Here is an 18,485-nt window from a genome sequence, read left to right as displayed (position 1 = left end):
AATAAAATATGAGATTCTTTTTTTCTTTTTTCCATGAAACACAAACAAACATTCAAACAAACAAAACGTCCAGAAAGTTAAACAGACTGAAGCTTAAACGGATAACTTTAATATGACAAAACATATTTAATAACAAAACTTAAATCAAATATAATAAAAACAGAGGACAATATATGAAACTACACACAAAAATCTCTTTTTGTGGATTTCTTTTCACTGACTGCACTCAAACATAGAGAGCAGCTTTAACAGTTTTGATAAATCAAAATCTTCTGAGAAACATATCACTGGTATCACATGACACAGAATCTCACATTTAAAACACAACAATCAATAGAAAATGAAGCGGAGGTTCTAAAGAAACAGAAATAGAAAGACAGCACCACTCTAACAAATTTGTTGTCCCTACAAAAGCTTAGAACAGAACAAAACAGTTTTAGCTGTAATGATACAGAGACTCGTAGACAAAAATGAAAATGCCTAAATGTATTGTAAACATTTGAACTTCTTTTTTTTAAATAAAACAATTAAAAAGTAAACAAAAGTCAAGTTCATATAACAAAATTTAAAAAAACAACTTTATTCTTATTTAACTGGAGAGTGCAGAGTCCTGCGTTTGTCTATTTAACCTGATTCAGTTGAATCTGTTCAACATTGTTGTCAGGAGCTGTTAAAGCCAAAGAAAAAAATATATCGGTTACACAAATAATGTTTTAAATCCAAACTGTCAGACCAAAGCGGAAAATACAAATAACAAACAATAAAGTCGTACTTACATGATGTAGGTCGCCTCTCTGAAACTGAAAAACAAAAAAACAATCCCACATGCAGCATGCCCTGTGTTCCAAAGTCGGGGCCATACATTAGGGCCCAGCTCTGAAGTTAGGTGTTAGGTGAAGTTGAGGTGTTTCTGAATTCAGAGTCATACATAAATTCACGATAACCATGTTTAATATCGACAGTAATACAGAAATAATGTAACTGAGCTTCGCACTGTTGCTTCTGAATCTCTCACCTTTCTTCTTTTTGTAAACAGCAAATCCAGCAGCAGCAACGATGATGAGAACAAAAACAACTACTGCAGGAATGATGGGAACTGTCATATCAGAGGGGTCCTCTGCTCATAAAAAACAAATAAAAAAATCAAATAAACAGGATAAAATGAAAGATGTTAGAATAGAAAGAAAATCCACCCATCCTGCAGTATTCATCTGGTTAATCTATAATTCACAGGCTTAATTGTTGAAGGGAAGTGAACATTTTTTAATCAGAGCATCAAGTCAGTTAAACTTCTGAGATATTGATGTAAATTGGTAAATGGCCTGTATTTGTATAGCGCTTTACTCAGTCCCTAAGGACCCCAAAGCGCTTTACACTACATTCAGTCATTCACCCATTCACACATCAACACACTGGTGGTGGCAGCTACATTGTAGCCACAGCTGCCCTGGGGCGCACTGACAGAAGCGAGGCTGCCGGACACTGGCGCCACCGGGCCCTCTGACCCTCTGATGTGGTCATTTAAGCAGCGGAGATGGGTGTTATTCAGTTTCAGCTGCTTTGATGGTAATGAAATGAACAACAGGTGCCATAGAGGGGCAAACAGGAGTGTTTCCTCCTTATCCAAGTTTTTGCATTCAGCTAGGGTCAGCCTCACTGCTGGCAGAATGAGGCAACACCTGGATGCTACCAGAGTTATTAGTTTTGTATTTTCTAATTAGTTTCCATTTTTGTTTATTTATTAACTCTGTTCAGTTTCATTACGTTTGCAGAGTTTTTATTGTTTGAAAATGTTGTGTTTCAGTTTTAGTCTTTTTAATTATTATTGTAAGGAGGGCAGGTCAGAGGCCGAACTTAGGAAAATCAGTAGTGATATTATACAAAAATACAGAACCTTTTGAAAGTTAACTCACAGCTTTTTGAAGTTGCATGCACATCAATGCCCCCCACACACATAAGCTGGAATAACAGTTTTACCAGCCTGCTAGTCAGTTACTCCAGGAGAGCTCTACAGGGATATGTTTGTAAACATGTAAAGCCTGATCCATTAATTGAAGTGTTTATTGAACCTTGTCTGTGAAGGTTCTCAGTCATCCAGGTCATCGTCGTCAAAGGAGCTTGCAAAGAAAAGCGTCTGGACTTCTTTAAGTTGCTTGAAGACGTTTCACCTCTCATCCGAGAAGCCTCTTCAGTTCTAAGGTCAAATGGTGGGGAGTCCCAGGATTAAACCTAGTGGGAGAATCCCCCCAAAGAAATCCTCTAATCGCCTGAGCCAGGGTGTGAAAATGGGTGTGGGTCCCAATCAGCCAGGGTTTTGGGTGAGCTCATTGTGAAACCTGGCCCCACCGTATCATGCGAATTCCTGAGGTCAGATGGCCCAGGATGTATGACTGTATGACTGTGTACGTGACAAATAAAATTTGAATTTGAATTTGAATTTTGAATTTGATGTGAGTGGGCGTTAAGGCGTCTGGGGAGGGATCTCAAAACTGGATTAAAGATGGCAGACAGTTGGTGTCGTAAACCACTGCCTCTGTTCAAAGATGGTCGCTCTTCTTTGCAAGCTCCTTTGACTTTATTGAACCTTCTGACAGATAAAAAACAAACAAACAAAAAAAACCACACTGCATGTACATTTGCATGTTTTTGTTTTTGCATCATTAGCTTTGTACAAAGAGAAGCAGGATGAGCCCTATAAAATAACCTCCAGCAGGCAGCTGTGGCTCATGGGGCAGATCAGCTACTGATCAGAAGGTTGGTGGTTCAATCCTTGGCTTCCCCAGTCTGCATGCCAAATATCCTTGGGCAAGATACTAACCCCAAGTTGCGTTCATCGGAGTGTGAATGTGTGTGAATGTAGTTTAATTTGCACTTGTGTTTAGAAGGGAATGGGTGAATGTATACAGCTTTCAGTACTCTGGGAGAGTAGAAAAGCACTATATAAGAATCAGTCCATTTACCATTTCAGTCCACTGGTGTGAATGTCTGTGACCAAACATCACAAAGAGACTTCGTGGGGACTTTATAAGGGTCTAACATCCTCTAATGGGTCCTGTGCTCACTGTGCGGCACTGCAGAGCCTGAATGGCATTTACCAGAATACCAGAATCAGTAGGTCCACCCTGTGATTTTGACAAATGAGAACAGGCTGACTCTGAGCAAATGTGTCAGACATGAAAGGGTCTGGAGAAGCTGTGGAGAACATTATGCTGTCTGTAATACTGTCCTCGTGGCCAGTTTGTTGGTGGATCTGTGCAGGTCTGGGGAGGCATATCCATGTTGTTTGCCTCCCTGTTTGTCAGACCCTACACTACTGCAGTGAATCCTGGGTTCCTCCTGGTGTATGGCAATGCCTGTAGGATGAAGTAACTAATACAACTAACTGGCTCCATGCTCACCTGGAGCCAGTCAGTTGAGACATTATGTCTCTGAGACATTATTGTTATCCAGCGTCTCATTAGCAGCATGCCCTGTGTTCCAAAGTCGGGGCCATACATTAGGGCCCAGCTCTGAAGTTAGGTGTTAGGTGAAGTCGAGGTGTTTCTGAATTCAGAGTCAGCAGTGTTGTATACCTTTGTTGTACCTTTGTTTCTAACACAATACCCAGTCATTATATACCCAAATCCGTATTTGTGGATTATAGACATTTTTTTATTATAAATTATAATAAAAAATAGACATTTTGGGAAAAAATTGAAATATAAAATTCCAAAAATCACTGTCATTTACATGGTCTAAACAAATTCTGAAAAATATTTTCTTAAGAAGGTTAAGAGCAGTAATGGATTGCATTTAACCAGTGAAAAAATATTAAAATAACTTTTTTTTTCCTTCTGTGATGACCCCCATTAGTTATTCCCATAGTAATGGCTATTCTTCAGGACAAAACATTCAAGCATCACGTTAGCCAATCCACAATATCAGCAAATGAATCAAATGAGCTTCACTCACCTCTGCCAGTCCTAAGTATGTTTTCTCTCCAGTTGGTTCTGATCATTATTTGCTTCAGTTTGGTGACGATGATGTTCTCACCACTCAAGAACTGAAACACACACTCGTATCTCCACCAGTCTTCAGGTTTGACTGATGAAACATTCAGATCAACAGTAATTTGGAAGGTGCCATCATCGTTTGGGAGGATATCTCCTTTTTCCACACCATCATGAATCTCATCTCCATCTTTTCTCCAGAACATCACGGCTTTGTCAAGATAGAAACCTGCAGCGTAGCAGCTGACTGGAGAGGAGGGAGTTTTCTGGAGGAGCGATACTGAGGGAAGAACTGGACAGAGGGATGATGGGAAAGAGAGAGATTGAGAATGGATGAAAGAAGTAAAGTCAATAAAGCAGAGAAGGAAAGGAAACAAGACAAGAAAATTAAATAGGAACATATTGGAACATATAAGGCAAGCCATTCAAGCCCGTCTCCAGCTTTCTAGCAGCTGCATTATGACATACTTTTAAGCCAAATGTACCAAACCACAGTGATATATGGTCACTGGGACCACATAAAGCTAAATGCTCACTAGAGAAAGTAACTAAATAAAAAGAATCATTAGTTCCGCTCATGTAAATATTTATTTCAACCAAAACAATACAACATTCATATAAAGTTCTCACACAGCGCGTGAAGCTAAAAAAAAAAAAGGGGGGGGGGGGGGGGGGGGGGGGGGGGGGGGGGGGGGGGGGGGGGGGGGGTTGGTGAATGAGCACAACCATTAGAACTGCTGGAAAACACCGAATAAGCTATGGAACAACTCCATGAAAGATGTTATTACATTATGCAAAATCACCTGTTGACTGTATTTTTTTACTAACGTAAAAGTAAAAAGTAATCATTTAAAAAAATGTAAATTAGGTCACAGAAATGTTTCCGTGTTTCTTTGGTTTACAAAAGCAAGGGCAAAGAAGCCTAAAACACAGTTGTTAAAAATTGTTGTTATTATGCAAGTTAAAAAAAATACTTACAAAATAAATACAATGCAAAATGAAATAGCTATCTGTCTGTATATCCACAGTATTTGTTATAGCTGCAGTTTGTCTATGTGCTGGCATCCTTGTATTCCTTGTTTTCACTTCCTGTTTTATTTTGAAAATTACTGTTCTTGAGGGTTTGTTCATTTCTCTAACTTGTGCCTCTTTGTCCTGCCTGCAAACTAGAAATCCATCTCAGTACAAGGATGTCTAAGTTCAAAGCATAGGAGAGGAGGAGAGATGAGACAGGTTTGTCTCTTCTTCTGACAATTGTCACTTTCTTTCTGACAATTGTCAGCACCTGTGTGGACTTTGCTAAGTTACACTGCTTGTTCTTATCAATTTTCAAAGCTCATGTTTTATTAGTTCACTTCTCTTTAGTGTTTGGGTTTTAATCCTCTCTGCTTTGAATCTCTGCTCGTGCAAATAACCAATTATCTATTATGAATGTACAAGTGTGTAGAAAAAAGGATAAAGCTGCTATAGCAGGTGTCCATGGATTTAATGTATAACTATAAAGGTGCATGGCATTATATTTTTTTACATTTTTGAGCAAAAAGTGAACTTTTCAACTTTGCACTCAAATTTACCAAAATTAAATTGTAAATTTTTGCATTCCTCCGTATTGAAGGCAGTTGGAAACACTGGTGAGCTCATCTTTCTCTTCTTATTCCCAGTGCAGAAGGCGGTCACCTGGACTTGTTTGCTTATTTTTCATAACTTCGCTAGCAGGACTGATTAGGAAATTTTGAGTTTTTTCTGTCATTTATAAATCTTGTTTGAAGATGTTACTGATGAAAATGTTGAACTGCAATTATCAATAAAATGTTGTTGCAGCTTAGCTTTGTGTGATTCCAGCCTTTAGAGTTACCTTCTGAATCAGTAAATAAAACTCAGCCTAAATATTCTGCTTTAAAAAAAAAAAAAAAAAAAAAAATAATAATAATAATAATAAATATAATAATATAAAATAAACAAAGTGATTCTATGGAACTGTGACTTGTGCGATTCTACCTGTCCTGTGCAGGGATCTTTTCCCATTGTCCACATACATCTTCAGCCACTCTGCACAGATCTTAGTGAGAAAGTCTTTGTTCTTTATTATTCTGACCCGATCAGCATCCCATTTCAGTTTGATCATGTCAGCCTCTGGTTTCAGTGCGATCCACGTCAGTGTCTTCATGTCAAATTCAAGAAAGCCTTCTCCATTATAGCCATACTTCAACACTCCGGTCACACTGTCAGTGTTTTCATCCCATTCACATCCACTTATCCTCTGTATGATGTGAACACCTGAGAGAAAAATAACAGAGATGGCAAAGGACGATGAAGAGTGTAAACTGTGTGCGGTTATTTTCAGAGGTTTATGTAATGTTCCTTATTCAGGTCTTGAACATAACTCTGAGTCTGTCAGTGTTTTAATAATAACGTAATGTGTTTTATATTATTCAAGTGTCAAAAACTGATTCAATGCAGGAGTCGTCTGATAAATATTTAATCTCTTGCAAACACTAAAAAGCAGAAAAACTTAGTATATTCAAAATTTTAAAGCAAAAACGAACCTACTTATGTTTAATAGATAAAGTATTGCAAAATGCACATTTTAAACCACTCAGTATTGATCAAGTATATGATTTATCAGGATTTGAGATCAGGCGTAACAGAAAATACTGCACCTCCACTTTGGTTGAAACGCTGCTTCCATCTAAAAATGTGGCCTCTGAAGACATTTGGCTGATCCTCGAAACACTTCTGCGTGTACCACTCCAGCTGCTCAGGATTAGTTTGTAATATTTTCTTTGCCCAGTCCAGTTGTGGTTTTAATGTCTTATTGCTGCTGTCACAATAACCTGTCTGAATGCCGTCAAACACCATTACAGCAATAAACTCCGGAACATTTGGGAGTCCAGAAGATCCACAGACAAAATACTTCAGTGAGTGTTTCACTGCAGGACAAACAGTGTTTATAATATTAAGGAATTAAGCACAAAATATACAAACATCATCAGAAATATGATGCATTCATTATGACCCAGCTATAGGAGTATTCTCATTTACAGCAATACTGTGTAACCTTTATTTTGATAAAAACATGTGGGCACAGGACCAGTATCGCTGATCTGCTTTGCACGTGTCAATATCAGCATCTATCCAAAGTAAACGAATTAGAAACTTTGTTGTAAAGATGCTTTAATAAGCTATTTCTGACATGAAACTTCCAAGAATATATTCTAAATATGTACTTTTAAAGCTGTGTACGCCAAAACGTTTTTAAACACTTATAAAAAACTGGAACTAAAACTCAGTTCTGGTGTTGTGCCAAAAATCGCCTGATGCGAAAAACTGATTTCCAACGTTTCCGTGTGCTTTTTTAATGTGTAATATCTTTACGTTTGTTGGTAAATAGACTTCGGTGAACAGGGTTTACAAAGGGGTTATTTATAAAATATATGAAAAGATCTGTTTTTTAATTACCGTGTACAATTGTACTTACATTATAACCAACCCGGTCCTTTTTGTCCACTTAAAATATGTTTACGGAATTATTGTCATTGTTATATTTCTGATGTCTTCTTGGACAGATTTTAATGTCAACGAGATTTTTTTAACTGCATAAATAAAGGCTATATAAAAGTCACTGCCAAAAACTGATTGCGGCTTCTACTTTCTTACGGGAATATTGTCTGTGCCTCAAGATAACTTGATATCATTCATGAGGGATACATTTGTTTCACATGGTATAGAGCAACACGATATTTATAGTAATTTAAATACGAACAATCCGTTTTTGGCAGGCGATCACTTTTTGGCACAACACCGGGGTAAAAACTTCAGGTTTGTCCGAGTTCACTAAAGTAGCTCTCTTTCTACCTGTCTAAATCACAATGTTAACTTGGAGCAGGTTATGGTCAGAATTTCAGAAGCGCCATGTGTTTACAGAATTCGCTGCAAGTTTTAAACGCAAGATCCTCTGCTGAGGAAATATGTGATTTTGTTAAAATCGCCGTTTCTTACCTGCCAATAAATCACAGCATAACTGAAGCAACAAAAGTATCTTCATCTTTCCTTTATCCTTAATTTTAGAACGATCATTGCTCATGTTGCAGAAGTATAAACCGGAAATAAGTCCTTATTTAAACTTCTGCAGAGATTATGAAAACAGCCGATGCCGTCTCCAGCGTTTACCTGTACCAGCCTGTCTGCCGAAACCACTCCCAAAGCACGAGCAGGCGAAGGGAGAAATGGTAGCGACAAGGAAGCCGGAAATGCATAAAAGGACACAGTAGGCCTCTTGTGCAACTTACTATGATTACTATAATAATATACATATAATAATTAAAAGAATTTCTTTATATCATTTATTCATTGCTATTCTGTTTTCCTCCCTGTAGTAGTGTTATCTGTGCGCTCAGTCTTTTCTGCCCTTTTTATCGCTTGATGTAGCAATGGCCAGTTTTTAGTTGATAAATAAAGGCTTAAATTTTTTTTTTAAAAGTACTCAGGACTCAATCACAGCCACTGTGAGCATTTCCTATTTTTAAAAAAAATTGTTTTTAACTCTCTTGATGACAAGAGCCTTAACGGAAGAGCATATGGTACAAAAATAGAAAATAAAGTCTCAGAGAGTTAAAAAGTTAATAAAAAAACATTTGGAAAATTACAGCAGACAAAGAAGATAATGGAAATATGCTGCAACAGAATTTTAAAATTAATATTAATCGAGAATGTTATGTCTTGAATGTTGTCTGGGTGTCTGGTGCTTTCCTATAGATATTATCTAAGTATTCTTTGCTATTTGAGTGAATTAAAGTGTCTTTTTCTCACTGGATCAGAATACACATCCATCGTTGAAACAGTATTATCTTTACTCAAAAAAAGATTACAAAATATTACACACGATTTGTGTTCCGAAAAGCAAGAAGCACTTAGTCCCTCAGTGCAAAATCAGAGCACCTGAAGGTGCTTTAGGTAAAAGCTCTACAATAACACAGAGAAAACCAACAGTCAGACGCCCCCCTATGACCAAGCACTTGGTGACAGTAGGATAAAATGAAGGAAAACTTGAATTCACTTTACAGCAGGAACAGCCATAACAACCGATATGGGAAAAAAAAGTATCAGCGCAACAATAAACAATAATAATAATAACAAAAAACAAATTTCAGTGATTGTTTTCAGACATGCCCACCCAAAGGAGAAAGAGATTATTCACTTGACATTTGATGTGCATTAAAGTGGACGTAAAACACTACCTAGCCTAATTTACACCACGGAGCCTTGTCCCCCCAAAATGTCACAAATTTAATACTTTTTGTGAGGCTGTGATTTAAAATACAGTTTTTAGAGCATGGGCAGTGCCATCTTGTTAGAAAACAGAATATGACATTACTAGGTTGGTTGCTGATAGTAGTCCTACATTAGTCCAATAACTATGTTGTTGACTGCCCTGTAGACATCATTTGTGTTGAGATCTGGATTTTGAACACTGTAGTACTTTTGTGTTTCAGGTATTCTTTTGTTGATTTGTTGTAGCTCTTCTGAACTTCAGGATCACTGGAAGAAACTTAAATTTTAGTCAGTGCTGTCTGACTCTTTCCTACCACTACAAGACTGCTGTGTTTCAACCCTGAGCTTTAATCCAAAGAGTGATCAGTGGAATGAGTCATCTGGCCGTCTATGTCATCTGCCAGGCCTCTTTTATAAATTCTTATCAGACTCTGTCTAAATCCCTCACTGACTTTTAGCCCCATGCAGAAGTATAACAGTGGGTTCACACAGCTGTTGAAGTAGGCAATACCCTTTGCTACAGGGAACCAGATTTTGAACAGAGCGTATTTACTGTCCACCATCTTCACCAGTAAGAGGCAGTGGTAAGGCGCCCAGCACAGGAAGAAGGCAATCACCAAACATGCTAGTATACGTAGAGGGCGGGTCTTCCCTGACAGGCGGGTGCGTCGGATTCCCACAGCGGCCAAGATATAACAGACCAGAATCACCATAAAGGGAATTATGAAGCCGCACAGGAAGCGGATGGAGTAGAGAGCAACTTTGGTGCTGTTGTACCCCTCTGCCTTCTCTTTTGGATGAAGAGAGCACGTACTCAGGTTCTTCTTGCCCAGATAGACTTGGCGATGGATGAAGTAAGGAATGCTGAAGAGGATCGCTGCGATCCAGATACAGACCGCCACCACCCTCGCTGCCCACAGGGTGCGACGACGCTTTGTGAGAACAGGTTGACAGACACAAAGCACTCGATCCAGACTGATCACAGCCAGCAAAAAGACAGAGCAGAACATGTTGGTGTATTTGAAGAAGGCATCGAACTTGCAGACGAAGAGGCCAAAAGGCCAGTGCTCAAAGAAGAGCTTCTTAGTGAGAGAAAAAACTCGTGTGAAGCAGAAGATCAGGTCTGCTATCGCCAGATTCACCAGCCACACGTTGGTGACCTTTGGCTGTGGATGAAGAAGAAAATAAAACACGATGGAAAAGTGAAGAAAGGAAAAACAAACATGAAAGGTAATATTTACGTGAAACAGTAACCAGAATGGGATTTTATCAGCTATTATGAGGTCCTATTTATATAAATGTTGCTACTAAACATAATCCTCTACCTTATTTCAGGCTCAGTCGTCTTAAACTAGTCCAAACGCTAAACAAGTGCCTTTTGTACATAAACTTAACTTAACTTGATAAACTTAATCACATCGCTCTTGAAATAGAAACATCATAACAGAAATTAAGTTCAAAACAGTCTTCTAATTTATGTGTCACACTTCAGAGTGTGGGGAGTTTTGTTGGCATTTCACCTTGGAAACACCATCCATTACTAATTCTGTTCATCTGTGTGAAATGAATGTGGTGATAACCACCTCCCAGTAGGTGAAAGAGGTTTATATTTATATGCATTGCTCACTCAACACACACACCATAGCTATCACATCCCAGGCATATGTTGTGAAACCACCTACACCTGTCTCCTACACCAGTAAAGGTCACAGTTTCTTAACCCCAAGTGTATTTACTGTCTTTACAGTAGAAAATAAATATGACCCCACAGACTTCACTAAACAGATTACTAACAAGCTCAGAAGGTATTTGAAAGGTATTATCCACTGAAGTATTCACCTTAAATTTGAATCCAGCCACCCAGATGACCACAGAGTTTCCTGTGATGCCGAGCACAACAGTCAGTGCATAGAGAATGATACTGACATTGTCCATAATGGCACTGATGCCCACCATAGTTTCCTGGTCATCTTTGGAAGGCTTGACTGTGTTGGTGGGCAGAGAGTCATTGGGAAACATGGTGTGGCTGAGAAAGAGAGAACAGGAAAACTGACAAAATGTTACTCATCCATGTATTTCCTCAATTAACTGACAGAGAGGAAGAAAAGATAATATTACTTTACTTGACTTAATTCTTGGACTCTGCTAGAGTAGCTGTGCATGATTCACAGTTTTTAAAAAGTCCTTGTTCATGATGATAGTTGCCCTCTTCCTTGGGTTCATCCTCGGTGTGGAACAAGTACATTTACCTTTTAGCTACCTTTCCTCTGATTGGCTGGTCCACACAAAAAGGTTTGGACAAGTGGGTGGGACTAAAGTACTTATATTCAGAGCTGCATGCATGAGGTGAACACATTTACATCCGGTCTCACTGACATCATACAAATACAAGAATGGATAAGCTGTCTGAAATAGAGTCAGACAGCCTATCCTATTCTTACAACTTGATCTCTATTGCCAACATACAGAAAGTACTGTTTAAGAATTTAAACAGTCGGAAGCTTGTTTAGACAATTTCATATTGTGTTTGACATTTGACAGTTTTTAGTGTCTTCCTTTTTTAGAGTAAGCTGTTTGTTCACTTCCTGTAATTTTCTTATGCATTGTTTTCTTTGTGAATTTCTTGCCGCAGATAATTTATTCAATTCACAAGGTTTAAAAGAAAGGTACAATTGGATATCATCTGCATACAGATGATAGGAAATGATAATAAGGCCTAATGGAAGGACATATAATGAGACAGACCAGAATGACTGCAGATTTACATTTTCTATTTTAAAAAAAAGGATATATGTGCACTCCTGTTGACTTTGATATATATTCAACATTCAATAGAAATGGTTGAATAGCTTAGTTGACTTTAAATATGTATTAGATAACTTCCATTATATGGAAAAGGGGATTCAAAGAAAGCTTGTAGAATTTCCATCTTCACTTTTTTAGCACAGACAGGTACAACTAAAAATGGCCTGTCTATTTCAGAAGCTTTTCATATCTGCAGTAATGCAGTGGGTTTACATCACTGCATCTGATGCTTTGCATTGCACTTGGTGATGTAAAATTTGGATGGTGCAGTTCGACCTTGGAAACACTTTCCACACTATCACAGTAGCAGGCAGGAATTCACTCCTTAGAGTGACACATTCTCTAACAATTGTTTGTAGATGCAGTCTGGAAGCCTTGGTGCTTGATTATATACACCTGTGGCCCTGAATGTCATTGGCACACCTTAATTCAACGATTTAGATGGTTGAGTGAATACTTTTTGCAATATAGTGTATGTAAGATCCTGCATATCATCCTACTTTGGACTTCTGGCCTCTTCTTTAAGGTTAAATAAAGTCCAACTTTATTAACTATGTTTAAGAAATAAAACTGTTATATGGGGATTTTAAATATCACATCATAGGTTCCTTTAGAATATTTTGTCACTTTTGACCTCTGATTTCAATTTTACATTTCACATCTGCTTTTCATTCAAGCTAATCCCAAAATGCATCGTTTTTACTGCACTGCAAACTCCTTGATGTGCGTTTAAAAAGAAGAAAACAAAACACAGTTTAATACTATTCCCCTCAAAGTACACACTGCCTTTGAGCTTGCTTCAGGAAAGGTATCTGAGTCAAAACTCAAAACATTGGATAAACTAACCCATGACCATGAAACCTTAATTCTATCATTAATGATGAAGAGTATATAAAGATAAAAGATCATAACTTCATGAGATTAGATAAAGATATATATTTATTATACATGGATTTATGATTTTGAGCACATTAAACCATCAAACAAAACTACAGGAAACTGTCTCAAGATGTTAACAAAACGTGATATAAAACAAGGTATGTTCAGGAAAGTGTTACGCCAAGAACTGAAAATTATTAGTCTTACCAGTGGAAACAAAAACAGCAGCTCTTCAAAAGAAAAGATCCGAGATAATGAGCACAAAGGCGGTTTCTGCTGTTCAGAGATGTAAAGCTGCAGCAGTCAAAGGAGAAATAAATATTGCACTGCAGGGACTGCACAGTTTTCTTCAACCACACACAGGAAAAGGAAGAAGAAAACCACCACTGTATTGTGGTTCTATGTTCAGCCACTCAAATTAAAGCTTACATTCACATCTGTCCACCAAACATGACTCTGCAGATTACATCTTTGACCCTTAGAAGAAAAAAGACATATGGCCTTGTGTTGTTTTTGGTATGTATTCAACATTCATTAGAATTTGTTGCATAGATTAGCTAAATTTAGATAACCAGTTACTCGTTTCCATTATATGGAGGAAAAGGGTTTCAAAGAAAGCTTGTGGAATTCCCCTCTTCTAACACAGAAAGGTGCAACTAAAAATGGTCTGTCTATTTCAGAGGTTTGGTTATACTTGCACTAATGCAGTGCAGGTTTGGGGAACTACTCTTTTGTTGCTAAAAATATTCCTTGGTGTGTGTGTGGTTGATGATTAATGGTTGATCAGCAGCTAAAGAAAGCAAATGACACCACCCATCCATCTTCTTCCACTTACCCAATTCAGAGTTGTGGGAAGCTGCAGCCTGTCCCCACTGCGATAGGACGAGAGGCAGGGTACACCCTGGCTGGTCTGTTGTGGGGCTAATTACAATCATTTGCACCAATATTCATTGCTATAGGCAATTTAGAATCACCATGACCTTTGGGAGAAAGACAGAATATACAGTCACAGGGACAATGTGGAAACTCCACACAGGAAAAACCTGGATTTGAACCTTGGACCTTCTTGCTGTGATTTAAGAATGACCAACAACCACACCGCTGTAGTGCAACTTAATGATTTGCTGTTTGAAAATTAACAAAAAGAAACTCTAATTCTTACAACTTGATCTCTATTGTATCATATGATATTTGACCTCTGACCTCTCCTTTAAGGTCAGTAGAATGATTTGATGGCTAAAGTGATAATGATCCTATACAAAGCTATTTAAATCAGTTTCTTACTGCCATTGTTGTAATAAACAAATATGCATATAGGGAAAGATACACTATATCATTCATCTGCCTTCAAACAAATAAAATATTTTGACCAGAAGCATATTTTGTGAGGTCAGACCAGAAGGCCTGGCTCTCAGTCTGCACTCATCCCAAAGGTGATCTGTTGGGTTGAGTCTGGACTCAGTTATGTCTTCCACACCAGACCTTGCTTAGTGCACAGTTGGAACAGGAAAAAGTCATCCCCAAACACTTCCCAGAAGTAGAATTATTTTTTCCAAGTGTGGTAGGACTTGACTTAAGCGGTCAAAGAAGTGCAGGAGACTGATGCTGTCCAGTGTAGCAAGTGATTTATTCACCATTTTGTGACCCAAACAATATTTACAAAGAAACTCAACTCTATAATAACCTCAGTTCAAATAAACATAACTGAACTTAAATCAACGGAAATTAAGGTCAAACTGCGCACAGCTACACTGACCTGAACCTTTTTTCCTTGAAACACCTGAGTTCTTCTGCTTAAATAGTCCACTTAATCAAACAATTTATCCTCTGGACTATTCCATTCAGTAGGTAGGTAAGATGAACATGATTATTATCAAACTCTACTACTCCTCTTTACTGGCAACATAAACTCTGTGGTGTAATCAATACATATTACAACAATAAATCTATTTCTTCATAAACCCTCTAAAATCAACTTTATTAAATCATAAGAGTTCTTCCCCTTCTGCACTTAGTCTCTTCCTGTGACCTCAGATGAACCCAGAAGCTATAAAGCAGGAAGTAAAACTAAATTTCCTCCTTTTGTTTCTGGAAGACAGGTAGGTAAGGTAAGTTCTAAACAATACAAATTAACAGTTGAAATAAATGATGTTAACTTAAACTTGTAGGGATTGATTTAAATCAAGATGTTATATTATATAATCTGTAAAAGTGCAAAACATAGACAAACCCAGGATAGTAGATGTTTGCCTATTGCAGATTACATGTGAAATATGGTTAAAGCAAAACAAGAATGTTAACTAAGAATATAGACAAATGGTCTTCTCACCCACTTTGTCACACTAAGCAATTAATTGATTACGGAGAGAAGAAATGAATTTACTGGTTAACCGCTCACTGACAAGTGCAGTTCATTAGGTTTTCTAGGTTTGTGGTTACAGTGTTATGTTTAACTTATGTGGTTAGCACATCTCAGATCGGGTTCACTTGAATATCTTCTGATCTGCCTGCACTTCTCTGCCTGTGGGGGCATGTCAGTAATAAACAGAATAAAAGAATGTTAACAATTTGGGGCATTTCAGAAAATCTAAATACCTGAAATACAATGAAGTGGAAACACTGCTTTGAAACTTTTTCCTGTGATTTTTACTGTTTAAAAGTGAAGCAATCTCTGTGTGCAGGTTTATGTGGTCTCTGGATTCAGTCTCTCAGACAGTTCAGAGAGGTTGTTAGGAGCTGTAAAATGCAAAACACACTGTTAGTCCTCTGATCCTGGACTGGATTTTATGTACAAAATAACCGAAAACAGTTGGTACTGTATGAATATAGTTTTTCTTCACAGACACCTCAGAGCAAAGAAAGAACTGAGTCTTGTATTATCACTTCCTTCCTGCTTTAGTGAACTGCTAGCTTCAGTTTTCTAGTCTTTGTAAAAACATCAGCTCACCTCCTTTAGAGCCCTCACATTTCTTCTTTTTGTAAACAACAAATCCAACTGCAGCAACGAGGATGAGAAGAACAAGAACAACCACAACAGCAGTGATGGTTATCTTCGTGTCAGCACGCCTTTCTGCTCAGTAAAACATGAGCAAAACATAATTAGATCATAATTTATATACAGTACATCCTTCCTCCTATGACACAGAGTATTTATGCAATACTGTAATCTCTATGGTGCTACATATATGTGAGTATGTGTGTCTGTAAAAGTATATGTATATAATATATATTTGCAAGTATATAGTATTTACTGCATACTTCAAAGCAGGTCTGAAAAATGCTAATAATAGTTGTATAATTATAATATATAACAGTAATGTGAAATTGAAAAAGAGTGACATTCTCCCATCATCTGCCCAGGGATTTGTAAAAGGCACTTTTTGCTAAATGTAAATTTCAGGTTCGTTATCCACATATTTGGTGCTGCCTCTTTTGATCTATGAAGCCAGTAAAATGGCACAAATCTGAGTGTATAATGGCTAAGGGAGGGTGGCAGTTTTTTTCTTTGTATCTTATTAGGCCATCCCTGACTAACTTTTCCTCCAGTCAATAAACGGTAATGATATTTTTTACTATTCTGAGAGCACAAAAACATCAGAGCACTGTGTTTCTCACTTTCATCATTGCTAATTTTATTTTACCCCAATTGGTCCTGATCGTTGATTTATTCAGTTTGGTGATGATGTTGTCCTCCACACCAGAGAACTGGAACACACAGCTGTAGCTCGTCCAGTCTTCAGATGGCACTGATGAAGCGTTCATGTTAACACTTAACTGGAAGGTCCCGTCATGGTTGTGGAGAATCTGTCCTTTCTCCACATGGTCTTGGATCTCCACTCCATCCTTCCTCCAGAACATCATGGCTGTATTAGGATAGAAACCTGTAGCGTGGCAGGTGACTAGAGCGAAGGGAGTCTTCTGGAGGAGAGACACTGTGGGAACCACTGCAGAGAAAGATGTATTTAAAAAAGACTTAATACATCTTTGTAAATGGATAATGCTCCACAATTTGATTTGAAGTTTGTGAATCTTATAACTCAAGGAGGAAGCCACTAAGGATTTTGAAATTCATACCATAGTTGCACTTCCTAAAAATAATTTTTTGAAGGAAAAAAGAGAAATCATGTTAAATCCTGAATTACCTATGTGATATCTATCAGTTTGGAAAGCTTTAAAAAGCCTCTTTTGTCCCTTGTTCCCTGGGTCCTAGACATGTCTTTGTGTTTTGCCTCCCGTTTCTGTTTCCATGTTCCCATGTCTGTTCCTCCCCCCGGGTCCCAGTGTTAATCCGTGCATCTAGTCTGCATCTTAGTTTGTTTCCCATTTTATTTTGACAGTCTCGTGTCCCATATTCATTTTGTTCAGTTTTGCTTCCTCCTGTGTCATGTCTATTCATCCCAGTGTGTTTCCACTTCCCTCATCACCCTCGTCATCTATGTGTATAGATTGTGTGAGTTTCCCTGTGTTCATCGTCAGATCATCTGCAATCCTTCCCTGTGTCTCCATGCTCCCTTGCACTCCAGGTTTCTGATTGTTTAACTTTCCCAGTTTACGTTTTCATGTTTTTTAGCACCCAAAATAAAGGGTGAACATTTTGTTAAAAGGTCTAGTTACTCTTTTAGTGTCTGCATTTGGGTCCTTATAAGCCACACGGTCTGCAGCCTCAGACCGTGACAGGTGGTTATGAAAGAAAAGAACCCAGAACAACATCTAAAGAACTGCAGGCCTCTCTTGCTTCAGTTAATGTCAGTTTTCATGATTTAACAATAACAAACAAAAAATGGCATCCACTCAAAAGTCCCAAGGCAAAAGCCACTCGTTAAAATCAGCCTAAATGTTTTGCCATTTTCTCTTTAAAAAACAACTGTATTGTAATGAAGATAATCCAACATAAAATGAACATTACTACATCCATTTGAAGACGATGTGATTCTACCTGTTCTCTGCAGGGAGAAGTTCCCACTGTCCACATACATCTTCAGCCACGTTGGACACATCTGAGTGAGGAAGTTTTCATTGTGTTTGAGTACAGACCTGTCAGTGTCCCAGGTCTGTTTGGTAATGAGAGCTTCTGGGTTCAGTGCAATCCATGTCAGTGTCTTCACATCAAATTCAAGAAAATCCTCTCCATTCCATCCTTACTTTATCATACCTGTCACCTCACCAGTGTTTTCATCCCATCCACAGCCACTTATTATCTGTAAAATCTGGACACCTGAAGAAAGACAGAGAAACAAAAATTGCACTGAACTATCTGAATATTCTACATTATGTGGCACATGAAAAAGGAAACTGGGTCAACCCAGGACTGATCTGACAGACATCCTGCATATAAACTCTAAGACGAAGAATTTAAGGTTAATAGTATTCAAGACATTCTTTAATACACATATAAATTCAGCAAGTCTATTATTTTGTCATGTTTTTAATCATATTGACGTTGTAAGGTTTGATGACTTAAGACTTTAAATATTTAACAATTTAATGATTAACAAAATAATTTTACATACATCAACTTTATTGAGGTATATTTATGATTTA

At 37.8% G+C, this 18,485-nt stretch overlaps 3 protein-coding genes across 6 annotated transcripts; all 3 read right to left on the bottom strand.

The window, feature by feature from the left end:
- Positions 1-87: 87 nt before the first annotated feature.
- On the bottom strand, positions 88-8,161 carry LOC120742776 (major histocompatibility complex class I-related gene protein-like). Of its 2 annotated transcripts, XM_040046210.1 has the most exons (7): positions 7,989-8,161; positions 6,650-6,919; positions 5,988-6,266; positions 3,952-4,281; positions 1,016-1,117; positions 777-800; positions 88-667 (listed from the first exon to the last, which is right to left on the bottom strand). In XM_040046210.1, exons 1-7 carry the CDS (start codon positions 8,071-8,073, stop codon positions 621-623), a joined length of 1,137 nt encoding a protein of 378 aa, XP_039902144.1. In that variant the 5' UTR covers positions 8,074-8,161; the 3' UTR covers positions 88-620. The 2 variants fall into 2 exon arrangements, with proteins under 2 accessions (XP_039902144.1, XP_039902143.1); XM_040046209.1 differs by having other exon boundaries at positions 88-800.
- Positions 8,162-8,605: 444 nt separating this feature from the next.
- LOC120742778 (fMet-Leu-Phe receptor-like) lies at positions 8,606-14,188 on the bottom strand. Of its 3 annotated transcripts, none has more exons than XM_040046213.1 (3): positions 13,152-14,188; positions 11,100-11,309; positions 8,606-10,426 (listed from the first exon to the last, which is right to left on the bottom strand). In XM_040046213.1, the coding sequence occupies exons 2-3, from the start codon at positions 11,277-11,279 to the stop codon at positions 9,608-9,610; spliced, it is 999 nt and encodes a 332-aa protein (XP_039902147.1). In that variant the 5' UTR covers positions 11,280-11,309; positions 13,152-14,188; the 3' UTR covers positions 8,606-9,607. The 3 variants fall into 3 exon arrangements, with proteins under 3 accessions (XP_039902147.1, XP_039902146.1, XP_039902148.1); XM_040046212.1 differs by having other exon boundaries at positions 11,100-11,286; XM_040046214.1 differs by having other exon boundaries at positions 11,100-11,286; positions 13,780-14,188.
- A 126-nt stretch (positions 14,189-14,314) lies between these two features.
- Positions 14,315-18,257, bottom strand: LOC120742780 (major histocompatibility complex class I-related gene protein-like). The gene is made up of 4 exons (XM_040046215.1): positions 17,881-18,257; positions 16,586-16,888; positions 15,892-16,014; positions 14,315-15,680 (listed from the first exon to the last, which is right to left on the bottom strand). Exons 1-4 carry the CDS (start codon positions 17,939-17,941, stop codon positions 15,628-15,630), a joined length of 540 nt encoding a protein of 179 aa, XP_039902149.1. The 5' UTR covers positions 17,942-18,257; the 3' UTR covers positions 14,315-15,627.
- Positions 18,258-18,485: the final 228 nt, after the last annotated feature.

The sequence above is a fragment of the Simochromis diagramma genome, unplaced genomic scaffold (assembly GCF_900408965.1).
Source record: "Simochromis diagramma unplaced genomic scaffold, fSimDia1.1 OVJJ01000139.1, whole genome shotgun sequence".
Classification (NCBI taxonomy): domain Eukaryota; kingdom Metazoa; phylum Chordata; class Actinopteri; order Cichliformes; family Cichlidae; genus Simochromis; species Simochromis diagramma.
The sequence above is the reverse complement of the archived record's forward strand: the minus strand, read 5'-3'. Positions and strand labels throughout refer to the sequence as shown.